At 39.6% G+C, this 17562-nt stretch overlaps 1 protein-coding gene across 4 annotated transcripts in view; it reads right to left on the bottom strand.

Annotated features, from left to right (window-relative positions):
* Positions 1-966: 966 nt before the first annotated feature.
* RPS6KC1 (ribosomal protein S6 kinase C1) overlaps positions 967-17562 on the bottom strand; it is an 88538-nt gene continuing 71942 nt past the window's right edge. For all 4 annotated transcript variants that reach the window (XM_065834567.2, XM_065834566.2, XM_065834568.2 and 1 more), the window contains 3 exons: positions 5813-5895; positions 5014-5109; positions 967-1891 (listed from right to left, as the gene is read on the bottom strand). In XM_065834567.2, coding sequence (XP_065690639.1) covers positions 1781-1891; positions 5014-5109; positions 5813-5895 — 290 coding nt within the window. In that variant the 3' untranslated portion in view covers positions 967-1780. The remainder of the gene's footprint in view (positions 1892-5013; positions 5110-5812; positions 5896-17562) is intronic.

Below are 17562 nucleotides of genomic sequence, written 5' to 3' on the forward strand. Positions count from 1 at the left end.
TTCCTGTTATGAAGCCAGAGGGTGGTAGGTTGAGGCGCAGTCTCCGAGGGTGATGTCATCTTGGGCAGCGCTCCGTCGGCAGCGGTACCAGTGACCTGCTTACAACCTGTGGTGTTGTGACAGCCCCTCTGCTGGCCTGGCCATCACAAGAAAGGGAAGAAAGAAAAAAAAAGAGGGGAGTGGAATAATTTCAAAAGGAAAGAAAAAAATGTTTCCAGATTTCCTTTGTTTGAGTGAAGCATTTTCCTTTTCCACTTTATTTGAATACACCGACCTGGTGTCTAACAGATGGAGACTGTGCAGATGCACTTTTGGGAGTGCCCATAAAATACATGGCTAAAATACAAATGGAGGGATACTTTTTTTTTTCTGGAGTTGTAAATTCAATAACCATTGCTGTCACCTCACTTTCCCAAGGGAATTTGCCCTTTGTTCTCCGGATAAAGCTGGAGAAAAGAAGAAAAAGAAAAAGAAAACAGTGAGAGCGAAGGGGACGTATAGGGAAAAAACCACAAACCCATAATCTGGACAAGCATTGCAGCATACAGCGTTTGTACGTCAGGAACCCATACAAGCAGGGCTGCCTAGCAGCAACGGCAGCACACAGCAAAATATTCTGCATTTCTTATATTCTACTCCCATTCTCCAGACCTTTCTAACAAACAACCAGGTCAGCTAATTGGCGTAGGCCCAAGTCTTACCCACTAGGGTTTGCTCAGAGATGTCACTTAGTCATTTGGCATGAGCACATCCCAGGCTTCTTCCTGTTCGAGCAGCAGAGTGGGCGAAGGCTTGCTTTGATTTATTAAGACTATTAACAAACAAACAGGAGAGTTCAGAAGCTTTCTCAAGCAGAAGAGCACGAGCAGAAAGGTTTTTTCCTGAAGTGGCAGCTAAAAATAGGACACTTAGAGGAAGTAAAGTTCATTAAGTGATAAAGTGGTGGCTGCAGTGATGAGAGAGGAGTTTTTTCCTTTTTTAATCTATACATTTATTTAGCATTATGTTTTCTTGCTCCTTATTAGAGTGCTAAAGCTGTGTTTATCCGGCTGAGGAAAAGAAGATTTCCCTTTCTGTAGTGACTTTAACATGTAGCTCATCAAACACAACGGAGTTAAGAGTTTTAAACAGACATTGCCAGCCAACAAAGTACAACATTTGACAGCATTATTTGCCTTTGATATGCTCTTTACATGGTTGGAAACAGTATGCCATTTTCGAGACACATTCCACAGTATTATGCAACAGCTTTCTTCATTTTTAATGGATATATTATTTTTAACGTGTCAACTTTCACATAAAGCATTTTAGTATTTTATTCAGTATATACCATTAATAAATTATTTGTTCCTTCCTCCCCTGGTCTCCCCCAGCTACACTTAGCATAGGGAAATGCTCTACTGACACTATAAAAGATACTTTCAACTGGCACAGTCTATAGACGCTTCCATCATCAGACAAAGCACCAGAAGCGCACTCCTGGTCATACGTAGTGGACACGCTGGCAGCGCTAAACACGCCGCTCAGGAGTTCCATCCCAAACCACCCTCTGGTGGAAAGACTTACACACACGCAGCAACCAGTTGTTGTAAAAATGAGTTAGCACCCTGTACAAACAGTGATTCCTGTTAAAAATGTTCACTTTTGGCCTGATTGCTCCAACGTCCTTTAGTCATCACGTCCAAATGGTTTGGGACATCCAAAGGAAGCCAGTCAGGGTGCTTCTGTGCCAGGGAAACTTGTCCACTTGACCTGAGTTTGTTGAGAGGGCACACACCTCTCATCTCAGCAGATCTGCCCATTCTATAAGGGCAAAAAAGGGATGAGATTTGATGTCTTCAACACCAGCAACGCCAGCACCAAGACGCTCCGCAGGATTAAACTGCAAAAGCTTGATATAAAAAGAAAAATACAGATGATTCAGTGAGTAAGAACAAAAACAACTGCTTAAAAGTTCCAGAAAGGTCTAAGGTAAGGGACATCCTACTGTTTTCCTGCTCTATGAATTACTTTCAAGAGTGCAAAAGCATACTTGAAATTCCTAAAATCCAGTAAATGGAAGAATACTCTCCTTTCCTTGAGTCTCAGTGTTACAGTCTTCAGAGACTACTGATCACAGCAGGCAATTCCCTGAAGCACTGCACATTGGGACTTCATTTTAAGCGTAACCTCATTTTTAAAAAAAGAGAGCAGCAGCCAGAGCCTGTGTTGGTAGAAGTCTGGACACCGCATTTGCTTCATGTGAACCTTTGCTCACACCACTGTGTTACGGCTACAGTGGTCCTTAACTTTCTGTCTCATCAGTTTTGAGTTGGTTCTAAAATACTATGATAGTACAGACAGTTCTCTATTTCTTTAAAAAAAAGTTTTAAAGAGTCCTACAAATGGACTAAAACTGAAAAATCATAACTCAAATGAAAGAAACAAAACAGTGTAACGGCTTCATGGAAATTTTCTAAAATTCCACACCTCATTTGCTTTTTAGTTGTACATCACATGCTGAATTCATGTGAAAAGGAAATCACAATATTTACATCTGTTTAAAGATACCAATCCATATAAAACGGAATGCAAAGGTAACACTCCAAAGAGACTAATAAAGACACACAAAAATATTTTGCAGTTTTAGAGAACTGTTTATACTCTATGCAATTACAGCCAGTACAAAGGCATGATTTCTTGCTTGATTTTTCTGCAACACCTAATAGGATGACTTCTCCCAGTTGTCACTTGGAACAATGTGTATTCGTATCCTAATGCATTCAACATCTAAGTGAGTCTACATCCATAAACATAGGAATTTACACATTTTAAGATGGCTCTGCTATTTGCAGTCATAATGTCACATAGCAAAGGTAGCTTGGTGACAGTGAATAGTGCTGCTCCAGTATCTTCCACCAGGCAGCAGAAACGGATGCAGCCAGGGCTTCTCTGCCTTCTGCTGAAATACAACCAGCACCAGCTGGGGGAAAGTGGGCATGGACACTTGTTTTCTGGAGTTTGCCCTTCCAGAATAAATTTCATCTTAGAAAGCAGATGCAACACAAACTGCAACAGCTACCTACTGAAAAGTCACATTTCATATTCTGCTGGTAGTAAAGCATGGAGGTGCCTGAAAAAAAATACCGGGCACAAAATAGCAAACCAACATAAAAATAACAGCTTCATCTTTCAACAGAAATAAACAGACCTCTGTTTTCTTGGAAGCTGTCTAAATGAAGGTGTTTACAATGAAGTCACCTGCACTGGAAGCCACAGCAGGAGACAACATCCGACACAGTTTTCTGTATAGCCAGACATTGATCCTGGAAAGTTATTCTGTGGTGCTTTGACCTGCTTACCCTTGGCAGTAGGGGGAAGGAAAGTCACAATGACAAATTGCTATCCATGCCAAGAGAGCTTTCTTCCTTTTCCTGACAAGGTTTCCTCAACAATGAATGGCAGCTTCCTTGGATAGTCACACAACAAAAACGTGATTTACTAGCTCATATAACTGAACCTCCACCAGATAAGTCACCACCTGACACTAGAAGGTTTAACCTAACAGGCACTGGGGTGACTGTTCTCTGAACAGTTACGGCCTTGTAATGTACCTGCAAGTGGCAGAGACATATTTGCCACTTAAACCACAAGTGGCAAAAGAGCCACTCTTTAGCGCATTGGAATAAGCAACACATTAGTCTGCAGCGAAGAACTATCCTACACAGGCAGAGAGAAGTGGACTGGATGACTTCATTTGTCTTCAGTTCTGTTTTTAATGGGAGGAATTCCCTTCGTCAAGTGTGGTTTTGCTTTCCCTTAGTCTTTTGACTCCCACAGCACCTGTGGGTGAGGGTAACAATATGCTACCATCTTAACAACATAAATGCAGATTATACAAAAATGAGATTTTCCTTTTCTTCCTTCCCTTTCTACCTTTGTCAGAAACACAAAGACACATGCTTTCACCTTCAGTGAATTCATGTCACTGAGTCAAAATAAGAGGCCCAAATGTCCAGTTCCATTTCCATTAATCACTTCACAGTAACGGCAACTAAATCAATTTGTCACTGGGTGTACTGACTCACTGAATTTTCAAAATCTCTTTCTTTCGTTTTCTTCAAGAACTATATTTTCCACTCTGTTCTGTTGAAATCTACATCTAAGTGATGCCATTATTTATGCACCCACTAGCAAGATACTCTTCAAAGCCAAACAACACTGTTCACATATATCACTTATTCTACTCAAGTGGAACAGGCCAGATTCAGGCTCCACTTCCTCAGTTAGGTCAAAACTAACTAGAAGGAGGAAGATACCATTACCTGAAATTCTAGACCCTGTACTACAAGTTTATTGTCTCAATCATGACTACCTAAAGCTAAGCGTGAACTAAAACCCGTAGTCAGTGCTATTTCCATTAGTTTGAAAACTGTGTATCAGTCTGGAAGGTTGTCTATATTTTAAGGTTTCCCACTCTGTCTTTTGTTCAACATACCAGTTATCTTCTTATTATAAGTGTCATTGTATTCACAGTTTAAAGTACTTTTCTTAACAAATGGCATCCAGAAGGTTTCCTGGAGGACAGCTACGGATTTTCAAGGACAACAAGGCCAAAACTTCTCATCAGTGTGTTACAGGTTTCGTAATACTTAGAGCTATCTTGCCAAATAGGTATCAATATTTTTGAGTTTAATTCAACCCATAACAGATGTTTTCATGAACATTTAGGGAAAAACTCCTAAAACTCCTAAAACAGCAGGTGTTTCCAAAGCACTGAGCATTGACCAAACTTTTTCTTCGAAGAAATGGCAAAGCTCTCTGGTTTTCTATAGACACCTGGCAGCAGAAGTTAAAGTTTCCAGATACAACAAGACACCTGGGCAAAAATCACCAGCACTGACAAAAGACCAATTCACGTTCCCACCAGCAGTTTCGTGTTTTTACATTTACTTCACCAGAACAACTTAAGTAGAGAAGTATTTGTCCAACCTACACACATACCTATAGAAAACAAATTTTCCCCTCAATTACCTGCTGAATAAGTGATCTGGCCTCCTTTGATACATGGTCTGGTATACTCAAAGAAGTGTGAGTGTTTATTCCTGATGGATGGCACTCAACCAGAGGCTGGAGAAAAAAAAAAATAATAAAAGGAGGCAGATACATTTATTAATTTAAAAATTGTACTGTTGGATTATCTCCTAGTTTACATTCAAAATAACACACACAGCTAAAATTTCAGTGCTTCCTTATATGAAGTACTGATTTGGGGAGGAATGTCTACAGGCACTGACATCCCCGGGGGACACAGTTTTAGAACACTGACATGTTAGTGCTTGTGCTGTATTGCTCAAATTTGAATGGTCTGGGAGTTTGCTAAACTTTGCTTTTCTTCATGCAGAACTGTCAACTAATCACCGGCTTGATTTGGCTGAGCACTCTTTGTCTCAAAATACTGAATTTATGTGTAACAGCAAGATACGGCTTCTACACTGTACCAGGAAATAATACTGAAACCATTAGGACAAATATTTTGTAAATGTACAGAAGGAATGTCAGAGAACTCTGATTTCCCTGTGGTTAAGAGAGCAGCATGGTTTGAGGGTTTTTTTCACTCCTGAGTTTGATATGGCTTTATCAAGTTGCTCTGCTGAAGCTTGAGCATGTTTGGTTTCTCTGGTCCCATACAGACCAGGCCAATTGAGGGTACTCAGCTCGGCAAAGTACATCTGACAAAGACAAGCAAGCAAATTGCAACTGGGCACACCACTTGTGAGAAACTAGTGGTCAAGATGCCAGTTTTATCAAGAAACTTGCCCCCCAGCCCTACCTTCCCGGTGAGAAGTTCAAAAAGAATCGCACCCAGGCTCCACCAGTCACAGGCTTCTGTCTCTTCTAGGATAGCGCCAACCTCTGAAGACAAGACATTTCAATTAATATTAAAAAGGTCAGTTACACCTTCAAAATTAACATATATTTACAAGGTGACTGTTAAATGCTGACAGAACATATACTAAATACCACAGAGCTTTCATTATGCCTGCAATTTAGTTAGCCCTTTAGCCACCTACAGATTGCATTGTTCAAACACAGCAACACTATACATTTCATGCATAATTTGCCTTTTCTGTGCATACATAGGCATTTTCAAGGCTTGTAGGCATTACAGTTAGGATTCTTCTATACTGGACTAAAACTGGACGGTGATACACAGTAAACCAAAACATACTTAAAGAATTTCCCCTGGTCAGAAGAGCTGGACTGACCAGAGTGGCCCGATGCATCCATAAAAGCAGCACAAGGGAGGTTCTAAAAGTCTACTGCATCCCTGAACTCTGTCTTAGAGGGCAGGATTAGCCTCGTGGCTAATCCACACCCTTCACTGGGATCACCATGTGGGGGGCTTTCCACAACAGTCTCTCTCATCTGTTGGGAACCAGACATGGGTGCTGAACCTGCTTCACATCGCCTAACTGCAGCCAGCAACGGCGTATCGCTACAGCTCGGCCCAAACTGCACCGAGGTATAGAAAGTTGTTTCCCAAGGCACCCAGCCGGCACCCAACACTCTCTTATTCCTGTCCATGCACAAGAGACAGTGGAGAGGCGAGGTGGGAGGTACAGAGTCCCTGGTAATGCATATTCACATATGCAATAGCATGATGCATGCAGAAAACTTGGCCTTCCCTGACTCAGGCTTTAAACTACAAAAATTCTTAAATACAAACACACCACGCTGTCTGCTCTAAAACAGGTAGAAAAATGGATTGCGGTGAAGATGAAATCTTCATTTTGACTGTCAAAAAATGCAGAAGCTGCACTAAAATAGCTTTGGTGGCAAAAGCCACACCAGCTTCCCAGCAGAGAACAACAATTAGCATACAGTCACATAGCCGTGGCTGTGAAAAACGTTGTGGCATGCCTGAAAAATCTTGCTCATCACTTTGTGGAGCTGAGCATGAGTGTGGCCAAGGAGAAGTAGAGATGAGTGACACTGCAGGGTCAAGGGAAGGAAGGTGGCAAGCCCAGGCCCCCCCAGATGCAGAGATGCACTGAGATGCTGAGCAGGGGGCACCTCATAGGACCAGGCCAAGGGTGCTGCTGCAAGAGCAACAAGGAAAGATGGGTCAGATGTTGTATCTTGAGGTAAGACATCCTTCACATTGAAAAGTTTGTTAGAGTTAATGGCGTTTGAACGTCCAATATATTACTATAAGGGTGACACACATTAGAATTTATTCCATTCCTTACAGATTAATACTTCTACCAGTATGGGGAAACTTTTTACAAAGATATAATGGCAGCCACATGAGGAACCGCATCAGCATATTTACATGTATTTTTCAAATGTTTTAAGATCCCAGGCAAGCATCCAGAGGAAGGTGAAATTAAAGTAAACTCAGAGAATTTGTGTAAAAATCAAAATCCATTCTTGCAACTTAATTTTATGTCCCTTCAGAAAGGAAGGGTAACTGCCCTTTAAAACAGAAAAACAAAACAAAACAAACCTCGGGCCCTTCCACATGAATCAGTTGGCGAAAGGTTTTCATAGCATCTTTCAGTGAAACATACTGAATGGAAATGCCTTTGCAGTCTGACTGTGATTTCTTAGCGCTGTATGTTCCAATTATGTACATTCAATAACCACAGAATATGAATAGAAAGTAAAATCTAAAATCAAATACTTTAGGCTTCTTTAGAGCAGAGTTTTCTTTCCCACATGGCTTTAATCCTGTGGATATTGTAGACTAAGAGAGCTTTCTTCCAAACAAGTGAAGATTTTTATTTTTAAATTCCACAGTTATTCCAGAAAAAGGACAATAAAGCCAAGAGTTGATTAGGATTGACTACTACATTCTCAGTTCCTACACTACCATTAATTTCTCTGTATTGACACATCTTAAATTTTAGAATAATGCCACAAAAGGAGATAATCCACCCTTCCACAAAGACATTCAGTCGGGATGAGCCTGTTGAGTTACAGCCCAATAGAAAAAAAAATATTCTAAAGGTGAAAAAAAACACCCATCATTCTGAGCACAGGGAAAATAAATATTACAAAAATTCAATTCCGAGTTTTGGTATCATTTGCTTTTATTTTGGCAATCACAGATGCTGATCCAGTTCTTTGAAGTTTCAGACTTTCACAGCATCACACACTGTTCATGATGGGAAGCCGATGTAATCTTACTTCATTGATGAAGAATATGGACACAGAGCCGAAAGAGCCAAAAAGTAAACTAGAGTCCACTTCTCCAAAAACCAACACTTTCAATATATGCCAAGTCAAAACAAAGGTCATTGCAGATCTCTTGCAAGAGCAGCTCTAAACTCTTCTATCCACTTTTGACCATGACCAAAAGGACACAAGTGGGATAAAATGAGAACAGTCAACACAGGTTTTGACCTGGGCTGAAGTGCCCTGGCCGGGTTCTCAGGCACAAGGCAGAAACTGTGGGACAAGTCATCTGAACCAACACAGAACTGAAAATGGAAAACTCAGCTGAGGGGAAAATCCGAGTATCCTTTTTTTCAAAAACTAAATTTTAGCTCAAATTTTCTGCTGTTCTGTAATGTCTGCTTTCCTGCTGTTTTCCCTAGGTCCCAAAGTTTCTTTACTTTAGATTAAAATAAATGTTTACCTAAAAACCCCCAAACAAACAACAACAACAACAACAAAGCCCACCATATCTTCAGCACTACAAATAAACATGTGTTGTTTACATTCCCTTACTTTGAACAGGTCACATTACTTCTGATGCAATTCGCTGATCATAATAAGTTCAGGATATCACATCAATATTACTGCATTTTATCTTGACTACACATCATAGGAAAATTTAGAAACTATAGAATATGAAGTGCTTTCAAGTGATACAGAGTAGCCAGCTAATGTAATATACCACATAAGGCATATGGGTTTTTTTAAAGCTCTAATATTGCAATAAATCTGAACTACAATATCTGCCTGCACTAAGAAAACATTTTCATCTCAATCCATCAGCAAAGTAATTTAGACAATAAATGGTAGCGACCCATAAGCTTAAGTGAATAACATGGGGATATTTGTGCCAATTCTTTTACTTCATGAACCTTGAAATCAAGGACCTTATCCACATTTGTACAAACAGAAACGCACGCACCCACGTGCACAGTGTTGGTGTTTCTAGGGCTAGCAGTACAAAACTGGCAGAAAAAAAAAATAATAGCATTTTCAAATACAAAACCCTTTTAAATAGGATAAATTTAAAAAGTGGGGTGAAAAAAAATATTGCCAGCTCTTCCAACTTTACTGCAACTTCATTCAAAGGGGGAGCTTTCACTTCCTTCTCCCTTCCTGATTCACACTCATACATCACATAGCACCAGGTAGGACATGCCAGCAGCATCCACTCACGTAAATGAAGGGAAGGAGATTTGCAAAATGCTGTCAGGTCCAGACCAAGACTGATGGTCCAGGTAAACGACTTCGCTACCCAGCACTGGCTTCCCAGAGCACCTGGCTAAACTGAAAGGCCATTTCTTTCTGGTTTCCATAATTATCTCAATATTTGCATTACACACAGTAACACCTTACGTCCTCAGAAGGGATACGTAGCTGACAACACTCTGTATTTTTGAGCAGAAGCACCAGTTCTAAAGCAGAAAAGCAGGACTTTACCTCTTTTGAACACACATCCTCGATAAAGTTATTAACTGAGGCTGATTTTCCCATTCTTTCTACAGAACCTTAAGACATACCCTTCACACTGAAGGATTTCAAAGGCTTTTACTCAACATTTTCTCCCAAATACAGTTTGCTCCAGGGCTGACAATAAGACTTCCCAACCCCCACACAGAAATACGTAATAGAAGCCAAGCTTAAAGGCAGACTTGGGCGTTCACTGTGCAACTTGGAATCATAGAATCATTTCAGTTGGAAGAGACCCCCAGGATCATCAAGTCCAGCCATAACCTAACTCTAGCACTAAACCATGTCCCTAAGAACCTCATCTAAACACCTTTTAAACCCCTCCAGGGATGGCAACTCCACCACTTCCCTGGGCAGCCTGTTTCAATGCCTGGTAACCCTTTCTGTGAATAGTTTTTTCCTAACATCCAATCTAAATCTTCCCTGGCACAACTTGAGGCCATTTCCTCTTGTCCTATCACTTGCTACTTGGGAGAAGTGACCAACCCCCTCCATGCTACAACCTCCTTTCAGGCAGTTGCAGACAGCGATAAGGTCTCCCCTCAGCCTCCTTTTCTCCAGGCTGAACAGCCCCAGCTCCCCCAGCCGCTCCTCATCAGACCTGTGCTACAGACCCCTCACCAGCTTCATCACCCTCCTCTGAACTCTCTCTACTACCTCAGTGTCCTTCATATGATGAGGTCAGACGGCTTGTGAATCATCAGAACAAAAACCCACCCAAAACCTTGTAGCATAAACTGTAACACTGAAACAAACCCCATGCATCTGAATTTGGAATCAGACCCGATTTAGCTCACAAGAAAATAGGCTGTAGGTGAAAGTACTGCTTATGTAAACACCTAAGCGTCAGGAAAGGCTTTGCATTGAGGTGGTTTTCGCAGACTTAAGAAGGGAATTACTTGACTCTTGGTGGATTGACAAAAATTTCAAAAGCTGAATCGTCCCCTTCCCTTACCCCGTGTTTCAAGCAGAAACAGCAAACCTTCCATTATAATTTCTGCATTGGTAAGAAAATAAGGAGACCCATCTGAACCACCATCAGGTGTCTGGAACCATTCAGGAGGAAATGGACTTGTCCAACATCCTGAAAACACCAGACACAATGTTTTTTTCTTCTGTGGCCATTAACATAAACAGTATAGCACCAAAACCAAACAAACAAACAAAACCAAACCACAAAAAAAACCCACACCACACCACATTAGAGCTGCTTCAGAAATTCTATTTACCTTACACTCATTTAATTTTAAAGGCTTACTATTTTATCATATTTTAATATCTATATATGTAAAGAAGCATTTGCAGAGAACCAAGTAAAATGAGTCCAAGTTAATTTACTCTAGGCAGACTCAGTCAACCATGATATCATAAGATACAGTCACTAAATAACAGATCACACAAGCAATCTGGCCATAATGCTTTGCCTAAAAGGCTTTAGCAATTTATAAAACACAGTATTGAACCATGTATGGTTAAGTATAAAAAGTTTATCATGGTCTTTAAACAATAAAGTAGTGAAGCAAGTCCAATGAACCTCTGCTAAGATCAAATGGAGTACGAAAATAGGAAGTTTCATCTTAAAGTTATTAAAAACATATGAGCATCTATGTTCCTCTTTGGAAGAAATTTCCTTATGTCACTAAAAGAAAAAGAATTAATAGAGGGAACTGTGTTCTTTCTTCCCTTTAGGAGCCCAAAATGGAATTAAAACTTCCTCTAAAATGATCAGGTGCCAAAGGAGACAAAGAAACTTTTTACTGCTCTGTCATCAAAACAAAGCAAACACTAATTAACCCTTCAGCCAGCTCCATTTATTTTCAACAGGAACCTTCTATACTATCTTCAAGTTTTAGTCCCATCTGTAATAATAATAATTTAAAAAATTTAAAAGAAAATAAATAAAAACCAAAACAAATCACACCACACAGGTAAATTACAGTTTCTTCCATAGTTATTAAATGGCTTTTATGCCAGCCAGATTAAAACACCAGATTTTTACAAATCGACAGCTTCAGTACATCTTACTGCTTATTCTACTAAAAGGTCTATGAAAAACCACAAGAACATGTACTTCACCTGTTACATGGAGTGTTCTTACAACAAGCCCAAGTGCCAAACCACATCAGATTCTTTTCAGAAAATAGCTGATCCCCTCCCCAAACCTCTGTGTTCAATTACCTACTCCAGGTTCATGACATCTTGCTATTCTGGGAGCAGTCAGTTGTCACTGTTTTCTGTGGGGCACTCAGGTGCCTTTGGAAAGCTCTACTGTTGCTGTACAGTTGTTACTCCCAGCTTCCCAATAATCAGTACTTTTTTCCTGCAGTGTTATTCACAAAAGCTACATTTTTTTTTCTTGTTAATGTTTAGCTCTGTTTCGTATTGCCAGGGCTTTCCAAATCACTCCAGCTCGTCCTTCTGTCATTGCTGCTCAAAGCTCATTCACCTGTCCTGTTTTCTCCTTTCCTTTTCAGGATTATCCCAAGACATTACTGTCACACAAAAAGCCAGGACAGAGTCAGAGGTAAAATCTAGGAAGCCCAGTATTACACTATAACCAGGAGACCATCCCACCCCTCGACACCTCTCAGGGTCAATGGTACTTTAATCCACCACAGTTATTTTTGCTTCTTAAACAACCTACTCAAATTAAATTACTATAATACAGAACAGCAGATTTAATGAGTGCCTGCAAATTCTTACTGAAAAACACATGCACAAATAACATGCAAGTTTTCCAGCATCAAATATCTATTTGGTAAACAGAGGGAGAGCATTTTTTCCTTATTCAGTAAATAAAAATTACAGTATACAAGCTAATAATAGCAACCTCGCAATTTTTATTTTCATGCCATATGCTTTAGGTTATCAGCTGCACTTCACATCTGTATTTTCAATTGTCTAAGACCAGGAATGACATCTTCATTTGCAAGTACGAAAATCAGGCTGCACACTGAAACATTTTGGTCTTTTGCAGGACAAAATTATTTACCCACAAAACCTTTTTTTTTTGCTTAGGTTTTGCATTGTGTACAATTAGTAGCAGGTTAGTCAAAACTAAATATATAATATATTTCTGTGCAGGTTTCTGTGAAGGCTAGTTTTTGTAAATAAGGTTTCATTATAGCACACTGGTTATGAAAGCAGTAAGAATAATATGATGAATTACTGATGGCCAGTTTTCTACTTAAATTTTCTACGAAGCTAAGCTCCCTTTGGCTTTATGATCTCAACATGAAAATCACCAGTTTTTAGTAAATACAGTTGTTCGGACAAGAAAGAAAAAAGGTTCCAAAGGCAGCCCCACTGTGAAATCTCGTCCTCCAAAAACACTACAGGGATGTGACAGAACACATCCCCGCTGCTGGAACGAGAACTCGGAGAGTGTAAATAAAGCATTTCATTCACACATTGTATTTACACAAGGTGTTAGACCAGCAAGCCGCTTCTACTTCACAGGTTAGATCGAAAAAGTACCTAAAAGATTTCTCCTTATGAGTAAATCTTCAATTTAATCTGTTTTAGTTGAAAATCGTCTTGACTAGGCAGTGGCTGTAGACAATTTTGTTTCTCTCACAGGTATTAAACATACAATGACAGCACCTTTTTGAAAAGTTACTCATTTGGTTTTAAAAATCATGACTATCTAGAATGGAACATAATTATTACTCCATTTAAAAGGTAACAACTCTTTATATTTAAGATCACAAAGTTGGCAAAACCGATACTTAAATAACAGAAGGTGATCATTTGCATTTCAAAATTCATCTATCTTGCTTTTCCCTCAATTAGACCAAAACATGTTGATTCACAGGTTTGTGTGTGTGTTTGTTTCTTTTTTAAACTTATTTATAGAGCAGAATAATGGCCCCCCTGCTAGGCTGGCATTTGCTCAAGTTTCTGTCCATGTAAATTGAATCTGTTACTGGAATTTTCCCCCCTTCAGAATACCAAGGCACATTAACCAAGAGATAAAGAGATACATTGCTGATACCATCAGCCACCAGGCAGGTGGATAATGCGAGGGGTTTTCTGTTAGTTTTTGTGGGTTTTTTTGGACAAATATGTGATAAGAGTTCTCAGGGGGCACGGAGAGCAAAGGGCTGTTTAAACAGAAGTGAATCATTCTCATCTGATCCACTATTAACTTTATATTCAGACATCAGCTGCTTACACTTTAAAACATTCAGAAAACAAAATTACTAGAAAGAGGAGGAAAGTTAAAGAAAAAAAAACGCAAACACATAAATCTCATGTTAGTCACCTTAACCGTATTAATGCAGCAAAAATTTTCAGTTAAAGCGCATAATTTCTTCTTTAAAAGCGAATAGGTTATTCTTGGCCAAAAGCCTCACAGTTTTACTTGAAGTGGTGTTGAGTTTATAGGGGATGATTTATAAACCATCATTTCCCTTGTGGGTTAGAGAAACAATATTTGACTTATCATAGGTGAACAGCAAAGATTTAGTTTGGCCATTAATCAAAGCATAGCACGGGTGCTACTTTTAAGCATCTGCAGATAGCTTTGTTGTTGCTGTAGTTGGTTCAGAGTGAACTTTAAAAAAAAAAAAAAAAAAAAAAAAGAAAAAAGAGTAGAACTATGCAGGAGTAAAGAGAGTTACCCAGCTTTACCAACAGATTCAACAGCACTACAACGCACCACGACTCCGAGCTTGAGAGCACAATTCTCGATACGTAAATCGTTACTAATAAACCACATCTTCCGTCTCCAGCTCTTCTGTGAAGCCAGGCGAACGAGAGGCAGCAAGTGCAGCAGCAAAATCCATTAATGGTACAATGCCACCTGCCGTCGAAAGCGCAGAAGTTCCACTTCCCGCAACAGATCCAGCCCTGCTTTTAATTTATGCACGATATAAAGTCACGATTGCTATTCCACGCAAAATTAATTAGATTGCTAGCACGGAATATTATGCAGCTTTTTAAGCCCTCTCTTCCCTCATCTTTTTGACACTTCTTCACTTATAATGTTTATATTTGTTCTGTTCTTTTATACATACATTGCATTCTACATTTGCAGCCACATTGCCTCTCTGCTTTTTGTAGGATAACAAGAGTGGGGCGAGTCCTTGCTGTTCACCACAGCAAGGGTCTGATCACTGTCTCTGTACCAAAACTACCCTTGTTTTGCTTTCATACAAGGTCATAATCCGGGGCACTGAAAGCCCCAAACATAAAATCCTAGATCCTGAAAGCAAGCTCCACATAGTTGGATCTCTGCTCTCCCATGGGTCTGAAAAGCTCCAACGTTAATGCATTATTATACCTCGCCCCTCTAGGAATTAGATTCTGATATATAAATTGTGAAATTTAGATTCCATATTTTCCTTGAACCAGTAAAGCACCTTAAAATTTAAATGTCATTAGGCACTTCACTTCTAAGCACTTTATAACTTGTGCTGTAAAACAGTAACACCTGAAATTTGGTTGATTAAAAAGATAAAATAATTTCAAATACATTTTTATGTCTTTCACATAACTCTGCAATATGATTTCCCACTATTTTAAATTGAAGATATCCTGCAATCTGTTTAACTTGCACATTCACCTTCTTTTTCTGCCTACAAAATTTGCTCCTCAAAAACCAGTGCAGAAACAGAACTGCATCCCAGGACTCCTCACCTCTTCTCAATCTCCAACATCAAAGCCTAAAAGGCAACGCTTTGATAAAGATACCTTCCCTTTCTTGGATAATTTTGAGTGCAAATAACAAAACACTGAACACTTCTAATAACAAAACACTGAAATCACATAACATGGAAGTTATTGTATCCAAATCCTCTTCTATCCTGAATTCCGATGAAAACACACACCAAGCTAAACACATGGAAACAAAATTGTACCAGACAAGTTTACTGCACCTTTCAATCAGGAGAGAAAAGGAGAGGGAAGGCTGAGTACCCAGGGGAAGGCAACAGCACACAGTACTGGCAACACCAGGAAAATTCAGAACAAGATAAAGACTCGCTTTGAGTCACTTTATTCAGTCACTGAATCGTAGCATAAGAAATCAAAAGACCTGATTAAATTTTGGAGAGATCACTTGTTCATCTCTACAAAACTGTAGTCCTTCTTTCAGCAGGAAAAAAGCAAGCTGTGAAGAACAGTTACAATCAGTTTTGAAAAATAACTTTTTTTTTTTTAAATAATAATTTTTAAAAACCACGAACTTGCCAATTTCTCTTAGTGTACTGAAGCACTACTATAATTTCAAAATCCTTATTCCAGGAAGCAGCTTGTCGAGCAATGCTATCATGCTAAAGGGGAGATGTGTTCCAGGGACACGGTAAACTCCTTACAATGAAAAATGACCACCCAAATAAGTTTTGGGGTTTTTTGTTGTTTTGGTTTGGTTTTACTTTTTGTTGTTGTTGGATTTGTTTTGGTTTGGGTTTTTTGTTTGTTTGTTTTCCCCCTAACATCAGAGCCTAAAGAAAGCCCATTAACATTACTATTTTTTTAAACACTGATCAGAAGTTCTAGAGCAAGGTTTACCAGCAGCAGTAGCCCTAAGAGAGCTGCTTTGGACTCAGCTATACACTGTTACTGAAGGTACAGGTTTTAAATCATTGCTCAGAATAGCATGGCACTTAGCTCCAAAATATATTTTGTACTGCTAACTTATACCAAGTGTTACTCTCCTATGCAAAAATTAGCATGAAATAGCTACAGTAAGAGTAGACTTTGCACAGATAACATTAAGATCATGAAACATGAAAGGTAGGAATCACAGAGCAGCATCAATTCAGCCATCTCACATATATCTAATACCTGCATTTGCATATGTTCATCTTGTAGCTCACCAGTCACAGACACAGAAAGCAAACGGCAGCTCAGGGTAGGGCAGAGAGGGCGGAGAGGCGAGAGCAACTTAACCAAGGAAAGCCCAGGTGGACACCGTACCTGTGCTGCGAGGTGGAAATAATGATGGCACGGAAAACTTTATTCTTGCATTTGGGGACTTTTAAATATTATTTAAACCACTCCCTAAACACTTAATTACTGCAGGAGTTGGCTGGTTGGGGCTTAGGGGGCAAAAAAAGCCTCTCTTTGGATCCTCATTAAAATATGGAAAAATTAAGCTTTGACTTTCACAGCTCATTAATGGTGACAGGGTGGGAAAAGGCTGCGCTTCCATCTTTGCTGCTGCCCGGCTGGGAGAGCTTTGTGCGAGGCCGGGTGAGGGAGGCAGGAGAATGCCGCTTTCTAACACAGCGGGTTGGCAACCAGGACACAGTTCTAATTTCACAACCACAAGAATTGCTGGGATTCTCAAACGCAGGGATGCCCCGATTTTCTTGTTCCATTAAAGTGGGGCGAGGGTAGAATGAAGGTGTCGAGTTTGCTTTGACAGAGAAAAAAAAAATTCTTTCCTGTTTCTCTGTTATATCTGCCATTTCCCCTTTGACTTGCACCTGGACAGCAAAGATTTTTAGTTACTATTAATCTCAAGATGCTGACATTCAAATTTTCATTGAGATTCTATCACCTTTTTTTCACAGAGATCAGTTCCTTACTTTATTTCAGTCAGGTGACTAAGGCATACTTTGGCATCAGGTGTTCATTCTAAGTTCAGAATTTCTGTCTTCCATTGCTCTTTAGTTGCATTTTCGAGCATATTTGCAGACTCAAGACTGAGGGTTACCTGCACGCCAGGCTGCAATGCCTAGCCAGACCACGCGCTCAGCAGAGAGAATATGTTGGCATTTCAAATTCAGAATAAAAAAAAGAAAAACTGATAATCTGAACAGCCTCCCAGTACTCATTCAACTCTAAAACTAGTCTTCTTAAGCTAGCTATGACATTTTTAAAACATGAAGTAATAAGACACCTGACTTTTGGCTGTCACTACCATTTGACCACTATATTAGC

The sequence above is a fragment of the Patagioenas fasciata genome, chromosome 3, assembly GCF_037038585.1.
Source record: "Patagioenas fasciata isolate bPatFas1 chromosome 3, bPatFas1.hap1, whole genome shotgun sequence".
In the NCBI taxonomy this organism is placed as follows: Eukaryota; Metazoa; Chordata; class Aves; order Columbiformes; family Columbidae; genus Patagioenas; species Patagioenas fasciata.